Below are 13,296 nucleotides of genomic sequence, written 5' to 3' on the forward strand. Positions count from 1 at the left end.
CTCATATCCCCCATATTGGTCACCAGAATGAACTCTGAGTGACTGGATTCTTTCCAAAAATCAAATCCATCCTCAAAAGATGAAGCTTTGCCACCACTGAAGATATTGCAAAGAGTGGCAAGTAGGTGGCAGAGTGGATAGTGTGCTAGACTTGAAAGTGAGTTTAAATCCTCATTCAGACATTCGTTATTTGTGTGAACCTTGGGCAAATCTCTTAACCTCACTCACCCTCACAAACCCTGGGGGGACTATGGAAAAATAGGTACATTAATGCATTGTTTATGGAGCTGTGAACTGGTCCAGACATTCTGGAAAACAATTTGGAACTATGCCCAAAAAACTATTAAGCTTTGACCCACGAAAGAAACGAGAATATTTTTGTACCTATATGTACAAAAATAATTACAGCAGATCTTTTTGTGGTATCAAAGAATTGGAAAATGAGGGGACACGAATCAATTGGGGAATGGCTAAATGAATTATGTTTTATGAATGTGATGCAATATTACTGCGTTATAAGAAATGATCAAGGAAATGGTTTCAGAGAAACATAAAAAGACTTGCATGAACTCATGCAAAGGGATGTGAGAAGAACCAGGAAAACAGTTTATACAATAACAACGATATTGTAAAGACAAACAACTTTGAAAGACTTAGGAACTCTGATCAGTGTAATGCCCAGCATCTGCTCCAGAAGATTCATGATGAAACTTGCTGCCTACCTCCTGAGGGAGAGGTGCTGGACTCAGAGTGCAAATTGAGACAGATTTTTTAAAACATGGTCAGTGAGGGAATTTGTTCTGCTCGACCATATGTATTTGTGGGGCAGCTAGGTGGCGCAGTGGGTAAAGCGCAGGCCCTGAAGTCAGGAGAACCTGAGTTCAAATCTGGCCTCTGACCAAACACTTGACACTTACTAGCTGTGTGACTCTGGGCAAGTCACTTAACCCCAATTGCCTAACCCCCCCCCAAAAAAAAGACCATATGTATTTGCAACAGAGGTTTTGTTTTTCTTGCTTTCTCAAAAGGGATTAGGGAAAGGGAGATGGGAGAAAGAGAAGGAAGATGTTCATTGATTGAACAAAATAAAATTTAATTTAAAAAAAGAGAGGAAAGCAATTAAGATGTCCAGAGGAAGCGACCTGTATGCCATATGATGATGGCTTAAAGAAACTGCAAATATTTAGCCTGGAGAAAAGGGGACTTGCATGGATTGGGGATAGGAACTTTAAGATAGTTGTCTTCATGTATTTGAAGGACTGTCAAGTAGAAGAAGGATTCTACTTTTCTATTTGGCTCTAGCAGGATGCCATGGCTTTAAATTATGAAGTGAAATGTTTTGGCTGTGTATAAGGAAAAATTCCTAATAATTAAAGCTATCCCAAAATGGAGTGGGCTGCCTCAAGAGGTAGTGACCTCCCCATCAGTAGAGATCTTCAAGAAGAGGTTAGATGACTTTTCAGTTGGGTTATCATAGAGAGGATTTCTGCTTTGGTCCAGATGGACTTTGAAGTCCCTTCTAGTCTGGCTATTCTATGAAACCTTGTTCAAAAAAGTAATTTCTGGTTTGTGAGGTGAAAAAGTCCCAGTTTCATGATTTTCTGATTGACAATTCATAGTCCTTTTATAATAAATTACTAAATTTCCCTGTATGTTTCTTCAGAGGCTGGGGTCACTTATATTAAGTGCTATGTGTGGCAGCTCTGATAGGAAAATCTGAGTTCAAATCCTCACTCAGATACTTACAAGATGTGTGTCCTTGGACAAATCACTTAACTATTTTGTATCTCAATTTTCTCATTTATAAAATGAGGGCATTGGACTCAATGGTCTCTAGTGTCCTTTATAGTTCTAAATCTAGGCTCCTATGATCCCTATGGTCCTAAGCACAGAGCTGGTGAAATGTTACAGTGTAAGTTACCCAGGCTACTGTTAATATTCATTCCAGGCTCTCTGCAAAGAACTGCTGAACTATGATTGCTACAGAGTTGCATCCAACTCTTCATGACCCCATTTGGGGTTTTCTTGGCAAAGGTGCTGGAGTGGTTTGCCATTTCCTTCTCCATCTCATGTTTTACAAATGAGGAAACTGAAGCAAACAGAGGGAAGTGACTTATCCAGGGTCATGCAGCTAGTGTCTGAGGCTGGATTTGAACTCAGGAAGATGAGTCTTCCAGACTCCAGGCCCAGCACTCCATGTGGGGAAGAAGAATGGGTCACACCTGGACCTACACTTAACCACCACTGCTCTGCTCCCTTCAACATGAAAAAATTCCTGTTTCTTCCTTTGTTGACAAGGGGGAAATAGTCATAGAATCTTAGAGATGACCGTCTTAGAGATGATGTTGGAAAACTTTCTACCCCTTTTAGGTAAGAAAATAGTTAAGAAGACTATCACTCCAATCAACCAGCAGACATTTATTAAGCACCTACTATGTGTCAGGTACTGCACTAGATGCTGGAGATACAAAAACAAAAATGCAACATAACTGCCTTCAAGAAGCTTACATTCTATTGAGGAAATGACACATATGCGTGCAAGGAAATAAAATCTACACACAGAGTAAATGCAAAGTAATTTCAGGGCTGGACGCTAGCTGCTGGGGAGGTCAAGAAGATGGCACTTGATCTGAGCTTTGAAGGAAATTAGAGATTTCCAGAAGTGGAGGTGAGGATGGAGTGCATTCCAGGCATAGGGGACTGCCGGTGCAAAGATATGAAATTAGGAGATGGAATATTGTGCATGGAGGATAGCCAGCTTTGTAATTGGCTGGTTTTGCTGGAGTGAGGAGTGTGGAAGTGGGAGTTATGTCTAATAAGTGTCAAAAGATAGGCTAGAGGCAGATTGTGAAGGACTTTGAATGCCAAATGGAGGCGTTTGTATGTGATCCTAGAGGCAAATGGGAGCCATTGATGTTTATTGAGCAGGGGAGTAAGTGGCACGGAGAGATTTGTGTTTCAGGGATATTGCTTGGCAGCTATGTAGAGGATTGTTTGGAGTAGGGAGAGACCAGTTAGGAAACAATTGTAATAATCTGAGCAAGAGGTGATGAGGGGCTCTCTCTTTTGCTGTCAGCGCTTCCTATGGAGGGGCCGCTATCTCTCCACTGGCACCATGCCTGCTCTCAGACCTCTCATAAAGCCTAAAATTGTCAAGAAGCAGACCAAGAAGTTCATCCGGCACCAGTCTGACAGATATGTCCAGATCAAGAGAAACTGGCATAAACCAAGAGGCACTGACCACAGGGCGCAAAGACGATTCGAGGGCCAGATCTTGATGCCCAATATTAGTTAGGGAAGCAATAAGAAGACCAAACGCATTACTGAGTGGATTCAGGAAGTTTTTGGTACACAGTGTCAAAGAGCTAGAAGTGCTTCTGATGTGCAACAGATCTTACTGTGCCAAGATTGCTCACAAGGTGTCCTCCAAGAATGGGAAAGTCATCATTGGGAGAGCGGCTCAGCTAGCCATCAAGATTACCAATTCAAATGCTAGAATGAGGAGTGAAGAAAACGAGTAAAATACTTTGCACATTTTTATTTGTGTTAAAGCTTCCAAGTACTTAAAAAAAAAAGAGGTGATGAGGGTCTGAATGAGGATAATGGCTGTGTGGGTGCAGAGTACGGGACAGATGCAAGAGGTGGCAAGGAAATTGATAGGACTTAAGCAACTAATTGGACAAAGACAGTGAGGATGACTCTGAGATTGGAAACATGGCTGACTAGCTGGATGATGGTTTCCTCGATAGAAATCAGAGTATCAGGAAGAGGAGTAGGCTGGGCAGGGATTGGGGAATAGGGACAGAAACCATCAAAATGGGGGAAATGAGAAAGACTGAGATGCAGAGTTTTGAGAAGAATTTCAATTAACTGTGCCACCCACTGTCAATCATGAAGAATGGTTTCTAGCACAAAATGAGATGATAGGATCGCTGTGGGTAATTCAATGCCCTTTCCCACTTCCCAAGCCCCTCATGAATTGGATATTTGAAGCAAACACATCAGTAAAAAGGCTAGGAAAGTGGTAAGGTCTCGAGAGGCAGCAAGGTGTGGTGGATAAAATGCTGACCTTGGAATAGGAAGACCTCGGTTGAAATCTGGCCTCAGACTCTCACTAGCTATGTGACCCTGAGCTTAACCTATCTGGCCTCAGTTTCTTCAACTATATAATGATGGTGGGGGTGGGAATTGATGATTTCTAATGTCCCCTTTTGCTCTAACTCTCTGATCCTAATAATAATTCATATTTATATACTGCTTTAAAGTTTGCAAAATATTTCCCTCATCAGAATCCCATGAGTTGGGTAATAGAAGTATAATAATCCCCTTTTTATGGATGAGAAAACTGCCTCTGAGAGGTCATGTTCACATGATCAAATAGTAGGGGCTTCTGAGTACAATAGGCAGTTAAGTGGTGCACCAGAGCTTGGAGTCAGGAAGACCTGAGTTCAAATTTGACCTCAGACATTTACTAGCTATGTGACCTTGGGCAAGTCACTTAACCCTGTTTGCCTCAGTTTCCTCATCTGTAAAATGAGCTGAAGAAGGAATTGGCCACTCCAGTATCTCAGCCAAGAAAACCCTAGATGGGGTCACAAAGAGTCTGACATGACTGAATTTTTTTTGGGGGGGGGTTAGGCAATGGGGTTAAGTGACTTGCCCAGGGTCACACAACTAGTAAGTGTTATGTGTCTGAGGCCAGATTTGAACTCAGGTCCTCCTGAATCCAGGGCTGGTGCTCTATCCACTGCACCACCTAGCTGCCCCACTACTGAATTAACTGAACAAAATGTTCTGAGTGCAAGTTCAGCACTCTATCTGTTACATGATACCATCTACTCTCTATGCTTCCTTCCCCCAACCCACCAAGTGTTTAGTCAGAGAGCAATTTCAAAGACTTGGAGAATCTCCCTCATCTCAGCAAAGATAGGCCATTCTGTCACTCACCAGCTGCTGCTTCTTGACTACCACACTGTCTGAGAGAGACACAGTCCTAACCCAACTCCACCTCCTCTAAATGGCCTGCTGAGCAGTGAAACCAGGGGAAGGGCAGAAGGAAAAATGGCCTGTGTGTGATGGGGAGCCAGACCAAGTCTGTTCCATAAAGAGCATAGAAAAAAGAGGGGAAGGTCTTTTCTTCTGCCAGGTCCCTCCACAGAAGCAGTATCATGCCTTTCTTTTTTTTCTTCTTTGCTAGGCAATGGGATTAAGTAACTTGCCCAGGGTCTCACAGTTAGTAAGTGTGGAGTGTCTGAGGCTGGATTTGAACTCAGGTCCTCCTGACTCCAGGGCCTGTGCTCTATCCACTGTGCCACCTAGCTGTCCCCAAGTATCACGCCTTTTGGCTGGGGAGAGAACAGGCAGGGGAGGAGCATCTTTTTTCTGACCACCTTCTCCCTGTACCATAGGGACTTCAATTGTGTTTGACATGAGCCTCACCTACATCCTCGTCGCCTTGGTGGCTGTCCTCCTGAACAACGCCCTGGTGGAGATGCTGAGCTTACACACCAGGATCACTGTGGGTAAGTGAATGCCCTTCCCCACGTCTCAGGGCTTACCTGAAGGCCAGTGTTCTCTGTGGAGTGGGAAAAGTCTTGTCTTCCCCAAAACAGCTCTACCCCACTGACCTAAAGTTCTAATCATCAAGGCTAGCACTTATATCATGTTTTGAGAATTGCAAAGCACTTTTTAAAAGTAATATCCTATTTTTTCCCCAATTACATGTAAGGGTAATTTTTAACATTCCTTGTTTTTAAGTTTTGAATTCCAAATTTTCTCCCTCCCTCCTTCCCCTTCCCCTTCCTTGAGACAGTAAGCAATTTGATATAGGTTATACGTATGCAATTAAATTGCAAAGCGGTTTACAAATATTATCTCATTTGATCTTTACAATAATCCTAGGAGGTAGATAGTATAATTATCCCTATTTTAAAGGTGAAGAAAGTGACATAGATAGTGGCTAAGTGACTTACCCAGAGTTACACAGCTTATTAAGTGTCTGAGGCTGGATTTGAACTCAAGGCTCCTGGCTAAAAAGGTCCAATGTTGATCATCAATGCTGGCAGACTTGCCCAGAAGGCCCCAGCCAAAAAAAAAAAACAGATGGACAGCTAGGTGGTACAGTGGATAGAGTGCTGGGCCTGGAGTCAGGAAGACCTGGGTTCAAAATCTGGCCTCAGATACTTACTAGCTGTGTGAACCTGTTAACCCTGTTCGCCTCAGTTTCCTTATCTGTAAAATGAGGGTATTAGGCTAAATGGTTCCTTCCCATTCCTAGCAGAATCACTACATTGAAGGTATATGGTCCTTTCAACAGTTGATACTTGACTTATCAACCAAGAAGCATTTATTAAGCACTTACTATTTGCCAGGCACTGTACTAAGGGCTGGAGATACAAATACAGAGTTAAAGCTCCAAGGATCGTAGATCTAGAGATGGAAGGGACCTCAGAGGTCATCAACTTTACAGGGAAGGAAACTGAGGCAAAAAGAAGTTAAATGACTTACCCAAGGTCACCCAAGTAATAAGTGGCAGAGTCTGGATTCAAACATGGCACCTTTGCCTCCAGTCCAGAGATCATTCCGTTGCATCACCCTAGTCCTGACTGCCACAAACTAGCTCTGTGACTTTGCCAAGTCGTCCTCTTCCTATTTCTGGGTCTCAGTTCCCTGAGGGCCTGAAAATGATGATGAAGATGAAGATAATTCACATTCATATAGCTCTTCAAGGTTTACAAAGCACTTCTCTACAACTTCCCACTCTAAAAAATAGATAATCTATGTATCATTATCCCATTTTACAGATGAGGTAATAGGTTCAAAGAGATACTGACTTGCCTAAGGTCACACAGACAGTAAATCCTAGAGCCAGGATACAGTTAAGAAGGACAAGTATGAAGAAATCTGGAAAGACTAATATCAAATGACTGGAAGTTATAGCGAGGCAGCACAGTGGCTAGGACACTAGACCTAGAATCAGGAAGACCTGGGTTCAAATCTGCTATAGATACTGCCTAGCTGTGTGACCCTTAGCAAGTCACTTAACCTCAGTTTCCTCATCCATAAAATGGGATTAAAAACCATCTTCCATGGTGAATATGAGGACCAAATGAGACAGCATATGTAAATTGATTACAAACCTTAAAATACTATAATAATGCTAGTTACTATTAACGTTATTATTATACAGAAAATAACTTCTATAGGGGGGAAGTTCAGAAGGGAACACCAATAAACAAGGCAGTTTTGTTATGACTGCTGTGTTAAATTTAGTATACATACACTTGGAAAAAAGTGTGCTAGGTCACTTTTTTAATTATCTTTTCTGTTTAAACAAAATGTTCATGTTTTTGAATTCATAGTAAAAAAAAAAGAAAAAACTTAAAAGAAAAAATGAATATGAAGAAAACAAAACCAGAAGACCAAGGAAACCATGGGCTATATAAAAAGACCATATAAAAGCTATCTACAAGTGTCAACAAAGAAAAATGGTTGAAATAAACAGAGTGAAGATAAGTTGTTATGAGATCTGTAGGTTGAAGGTCTTTTAAAAGTTTAGTTGCAAATGTGTTTAATTGATTTTATTGTTGCAGGTTAGGTTCACAATAAATTACTTTCTTTTTTAAAATGAGAGCAGAGCATCAGGTGATCATAGATTTACAGGCAGACAGGACCTCTGGTCCAGCGGGTCTCAAACTTTTTGGTCTCAGGACCCCTTTTCATTTTTAAAAATTACTAAGAACCCCCAGTAGCTTTTATTTAAGCATCTTTTATCTATGGATATTTACCATATTGGAAATTAAAGCTGACAAATTTCAAAAATATTTTCATTAATTAAATTTAAACATTACATATGAACATAAATGACATATTTTTATGCAAAATGACTATATTTTCAAAGACAAAAAAAATTTAATTAAAACAGTAGCATTGTTTTACATATTTTTTTCCAAATTTCTTTTTTTGGAGAGTAGCTATGTGGCACAGTGGATAGAACACTGACCCTGGAGTCAGGAGGACCTGAGTTCAAATCTGGCCTCAGACACTTGACACTTACTGGCTGTGTGACCCTCAGCAAGTCACTTAACCCAATTGCCTAGCCAAAACAAAATCAAATTCCCTTTTTTGTTGTTTTTCAGTTATGTCTGACTCTGTTACCCCATTTGGGGTTTTCTCAGCAAAGATACTAGAGTGGGTTGCCATTTCCTTCTCCAGCTCATTTTATACATGAGGAAACTGAGGCAAACAAGGTTAAATGACTTGCCCAGGGTCACACAGCTAGTAAGTGTCTGAGGCCAGATTTGAACTCGGGAAGATGAGTCTTCCTGATTCCAAGCCCAGCACTCTAGCCACTGTGCCACCTCACTGTCCAAATTTCTTTAATGTCTACCTTAACAGAAGACAGCTGAATGCTCTTATCTTCCTCTACAGTCAATCTGTTGCGATATGTTGTTTTGACTGAAATACATATAGTAAATCTAGCCTCACGTAGATAAGTAGTTGGAAAAGGGAGCAGCGTTTTAACAGGCAAATAAAAACCTTAGTATTATTATGAAACTACTTTTGACCTCACAGTCCCCCAAAAAGGGTTTTGAGGACCTTCAGGGGTTTGGGAACCCCACTTTAAGAACCACTGATCTAGTCCAAACACCAGATGAGGAAACTGAGTCCCAGAGAGGTTAAGTGATTTACTCAAGATTACACAGGTAATTAGTGTGATGGGAAGAGAATAAGCATTTACATGGCTCCTACTTTCAAGCCAGGCACCGTTTTAAGCGCTTTACAAATGGTATCTCTTCTGATTCTTGTAACAGATCCAGTAAGGTAGATGCCATTATTATCCCCATTTTATGGTTGAGGAAACTGAGGCAGACAGAGGTTAAGTGTCTTGCCTAGGGTCATACAACTAGTAGGTATCTGAAGGCTAGATTTTAATTCAGGTCTTCCTCCAGACCCAGTGCTCCACCCACTGGGCCACCTAGCTTCCTCCATGGCATAGCTAGGATTCAAACCAAGGGTCTTTAGTGGTAAATTCATCCCTCTTTCCATTGTGATCTTTAAGGTCCTTCCCAGCTTCTACCATTCTATGACTCTCTATCACCTTCGCTTCTCAGCAGTTCAGACATACAGTGCCCACCCTCCCCCCATGCTATACCTTATGGCATCCAAAACAAAGGGCCCTCCCATCTCGATCCTCTCTATCCTCTCCAGACAAATCACTGGATTCCACTGTGTGAATGTGAAATTAATCTACTCACCTACTTGCTTCTTTGTAGACAACCTTAAGATACCCTGGAGCTTTTAGCAATACCTAGTTTTATCAGAATATTGACTGTTGGGGAGTTAGGACAATGAGAAAAATTAGGCAGCTAATGGATTCTCCAGGGAAGATTTTTCTCTCTCTATCCAATATGATGTGGTGGAAGACAGTACTGATTCCTGACTGAAAGGGTCTGATATTTTCTACCAATGTAACCTTGGGCAGTTAGGTGCTGCAGCGGATAGAGCACCAGGCCTGGAGTCAGGAAGACTTGAATTCAAATCCAGCCTCAGACACTTATTAGCTGTGTGACCCTGTTTGCCTCAGTTTTCTCATCTCTAAAATGAAGTGGAGAAGGAAATGGCAAACCACACCAGTATCTTTACCAAGAAAACACCAAATAGGGTCACAAAGAGTCAGACACAACTGAAAATGACTGAAAAACAATGAAATTTTGGGTGAATAACTACCTCTCTGAGCCTCAGTTTCCCTATCTGTAAAATAAGAGGATGGTGATAAATAAGGGGCTCTTAACATTTTTATGTATCATGAACCACCTTGGGCAGTAGGGTGAAGCCAATGGACCCCTTCTCAAAAATAATGATTTTAAATGCATAAAATACACAGGATTACAAAAGAAATCTCTTATATTGAAACTCGGTTATCAAAATATTTTAAAAATAAGTTTATAAATCCCAGGTTAAGAATCCCTGGATTAAGTGATCTCTAAGATCCCTTTCCATTCTAAATCTGATCCTCATATGGATGGGACAGAAGGCTGAGGCTGAAGCTGCCCTCCTGACTGACTGCTTGGGGAGAAGGTATGGAGCTCCTTCCTTCTGAGCCTTACCCTGGGAGATGAATCCAGGCCTCCCCCAGCCTTACCCCTGAATATTCTGGATGTCTTCTCTGCAGGTTACTTCTTCGCAGTGGGCCCCCTCCTCTTTGTCAGCATCTGTGATGTCTGGCTGCAGCTCTTCTCCCAGACACAGGCATATGCCATCAACTTGGCTGCTGTGGGTACGGTGGCCTTCGGTTGTACAGGTAGGTGAAGGCTATCCCAGAGGGGGGAAAGGAGTAAGGGAATGCCAGTGACCCCTTCCATTATTGACAATGCCTTAGCTTTTCTTAGGGGAGGCTGGCCTAGGTAAGCATAAGATCTGGGAGGGGATGGGGCAATGAGGAAATGTCTTGGTCTCAAGTGCATGCCTGGGCCCTGGGCTTGCCCCAGGTCCTGGAAAGATTGATCTGGCTCTGAGGCTGACCCTCTTTTAAGGGAGTTCAATGGGTCTGAGAGTCATGATATAGTTCTAACCCTTCAGTTGGCCCCAAAGTCTCCATGATGTTGGGGGTTCGGGGGGGAGAGACAGGGAATGACAGCTCTTCTCCATGTCTGACCTAGAACCAGATCTCTAGGCTACCGAAACTCACCAAGCAGTACAGAGAGGGAAAAATCACTGTTTCAGCCTCACCCAGTTTTGGGGCAGAGGTGGGATTTAGCCATAGCAGGGTCAACTCCCCAGGGGAGGGGTGCAGGTAAGCCCCAGGCTGCTCTTCCTGATGACATCCTTCCAAGTGGTAGGATGGAAGACTGGTTCTTAGAATTAGAAAAACCTGGGCTTAAACCTCTCTTCTAATGCTTACTACCTGTTAAACCTTGAGCAAATCTGGGCCTTAGTTTCTTCATCAGTAAAATGAGGAGGTTGAAATAGATGGCCTCTGAGGTCTCTTCCAACTTTAGATCTAGGATCCTCTGACCTGGACTTCTCTGGGCCTCAGTTTCCTCATCTGTAAAATGAAGGGGTTGGATTTAATAGCCTCTAAGGACCTTTCTATTTCTAAATCTGTGCCCCTGTGACTTCCTGAGTAGTTTATAAAAGAGAAAATGGCCTGGTATTAGGTGGTCCTAAATAGCTGAACATTCCTCAGTCTTTTCCAATATAACTAGGCACCATTCTGAAGCTGCTTACACCCTCAGCCTCTAGCTTCCAGAAGCTTCTATTCTGATAAATCATGATTAAATAAAGGATGGCCTGGATGGTACAAACATTTATGGATTGATTCTTTTTTTTTTAGTAGTTTTAAATTGAGTCAGGGATTTGGGGGAGAGGCCAAGAAGGAAGGGGGAAAGAAAGACTTCTGCATTATTTCCATTCTGTTCATGGGTGGAATCAGTTAGCCCAATGGGGTACTTTATCTGTCTGCCCTGGGGGCTTGCTCTTTCCAAGACCTTCATGCCAGCTCTGTCAGCAGCCGAAGAAGGCACAACTTGTTAATGGTCAGGAAAGCCTCCATCTGGTTGCCATAGTCTGGCCAGATATTTCACCCACTAAAACCTAGGCTTCTGCCAGCTAATCGGCACTAACTACTCCCACCAATGTTTATGGTCTGTTTTATCGCTTTTTTACGAGGTGGGTGAGCTGGGTGGCCTACAGACCCAGGGGCACTCCCCTTGTCTGCAGTGAGAATCCCCCAGGTTCTTGGCCCCTCTCCCTTCTGCCAAGGAAAGCCTGGGGGGGGTGGGGGCGACGAGGAGTTCAGAAAGGACTCAGCTTCGCAGAGCCGGATGTGGAAAGGCAAATGGCATGGGAGCTGTGAAGGGGTCTGCCCATCCCTCATCTTCACTGTTAGAGGGAGTTGGGCCAGTGAGGGAGTAGGCCTGATCAATAATCCCTCCGTCAACAAGCATTTATTAAATACCTACTATGTGCCTCATACAGTACTAGGGGATATATAAAGACAAACATCAAACAGTCCTTGTTCCCAAGAAGCTTTCATTCTACCTGGGGGAGACAGCATGTGTATATGTGTGTGTGTGTGTATACATGTATGTGTGTGTTACATATATGTATGTGTATGCATACATATATGCATGTGTGTATACAAATGCATGTGTATGTGTACGTGTGTGTGCGTATATATGTATATGCATATAATGTAAAATTGCAAGACTGATGCAAGTTAATTTTGGAGGAAGGAATTGGAAATTGGACTTTTCCAATTCCACTTTGCTTCTCTGCAGAGCTTCAACTCCACAGACAAGCTGTCCCTCCTAGGCTAAGCTCATCACTTCTAAACTCACCACCAGGCTACTCACTCAAACTTTGAGTGACACCTCCTCCCTCAGGTCTCTCTCCCCTCTGATTAAAGGGCAGAAGGGTAGAATAGCAAACTCCTCCTAATGCCTTCCTTTACAGAGGGCTGGAAACTGGACCCTGAGCTCACTCCACTCTGCATCTGCTGCTCTGCCTGGTTTTAACTCCCTGGATGGTGTCCTTCCCCCCTTTCCTGCCTCCTTTTGGGTGTTGTCTCCCCCTTTAGACTATAAACTCCTTAGGACAGGGACTGTCTTTATTCATTGTGTCCCCAGTGTTTAACACAGTGCCTGGCACATAGTAGGTCCTTAATAAATGTTTTTTGGATATTGGTTGAGGGGGTCAGGAAAAGTTTCATATAGAAGGTAGCACTTGAGCCCAGCCTTGAAAGAAACTGGGGATTCTAAGAAGTAGGGTTGAAAAGGGCACTTCTAGCTGGAGTACTTAGTCTAGAACAAGGGTGCATGATTGAAACAGTTTGGAGACCGCTGGTCTAGAGGACTAATTAAAAAGTCCCAGAGATTTCAGGTACAGCCTAGGGGAAGTTCCCTGGATCCGAAGGTTCCCAAACTTATTTGGCCTACTGCCCCCTTTTTTTAAAAAAAAATTTACTAAGCACCCCCCTGGAAATCTACTTTTTTAAACCCTTTAATTATTTTTAAAAATTTGTATCATTTCAAAAAAATATAAATTTTTTTAAATTATGCATCTAAAATTTAATAATTTATTGTAAATTTCTGTTTTTTTCCTACATTGAAATTTTGATGATGCAATATTGCATCATGTAACCATACAGTATTGCATTGTAAACAAGTTATTACACATACTTCCTGCCAATGCATGCTGGACTTCCTGACCATGCACAAGTTTGCCTGCCAACACTTGCTTGTTAAGACCTGTCCTCAGACTTCATCACTGATAGGTTATAACTTGCATTTTGTG

General features: G+C 42.4%; 1 protein-coding gene and 1 pseudogene across 1 annotated transcript in view; both read left to right on the forward strand.

Moving 5' to 3' along the window:
• SLC29A4 (solute carrier family 29 member 4) overlaps nucleotides 1-13,296 on the forward strand; it is a 61,040-nt gene that overhangs the window by 23,877 nt on the left and 23,867 nt on the right. Inside the window, 2 exon segments of the mRNA XM_021008620.2 lie at nucleotides 5,409-5,522; nucleotides 10,175-10,303. Coding sequence (XP_020864279.1) covers nucleotides 5,409-5,522; nucleotides 10,175-10,303 — 243 coding nt within the window.
• On the forward strand, nucleotides 3,116-3,521 carry LOC110223225 (large ribosomal subunit protein eL32 pseudogene; annotated as a pseudogene).

This window comes from Phascolarctos cinereus, unplaced genomic scaffold, assembly GCF_003287225.1.
Source record: "Phascolarctos cinereus isolate Bilbo 61053 unplaced genomic scaffold, phaCin_HiC Scaffold_4;HRSCAF=312, whole genome shotgun sequence".
NCBI lineage: Eukaryota > Metazoa > Chordata > Mammalia > Diprotodontia > Phascolarctidae > Phascolarctos > Phascolarctos cinereus.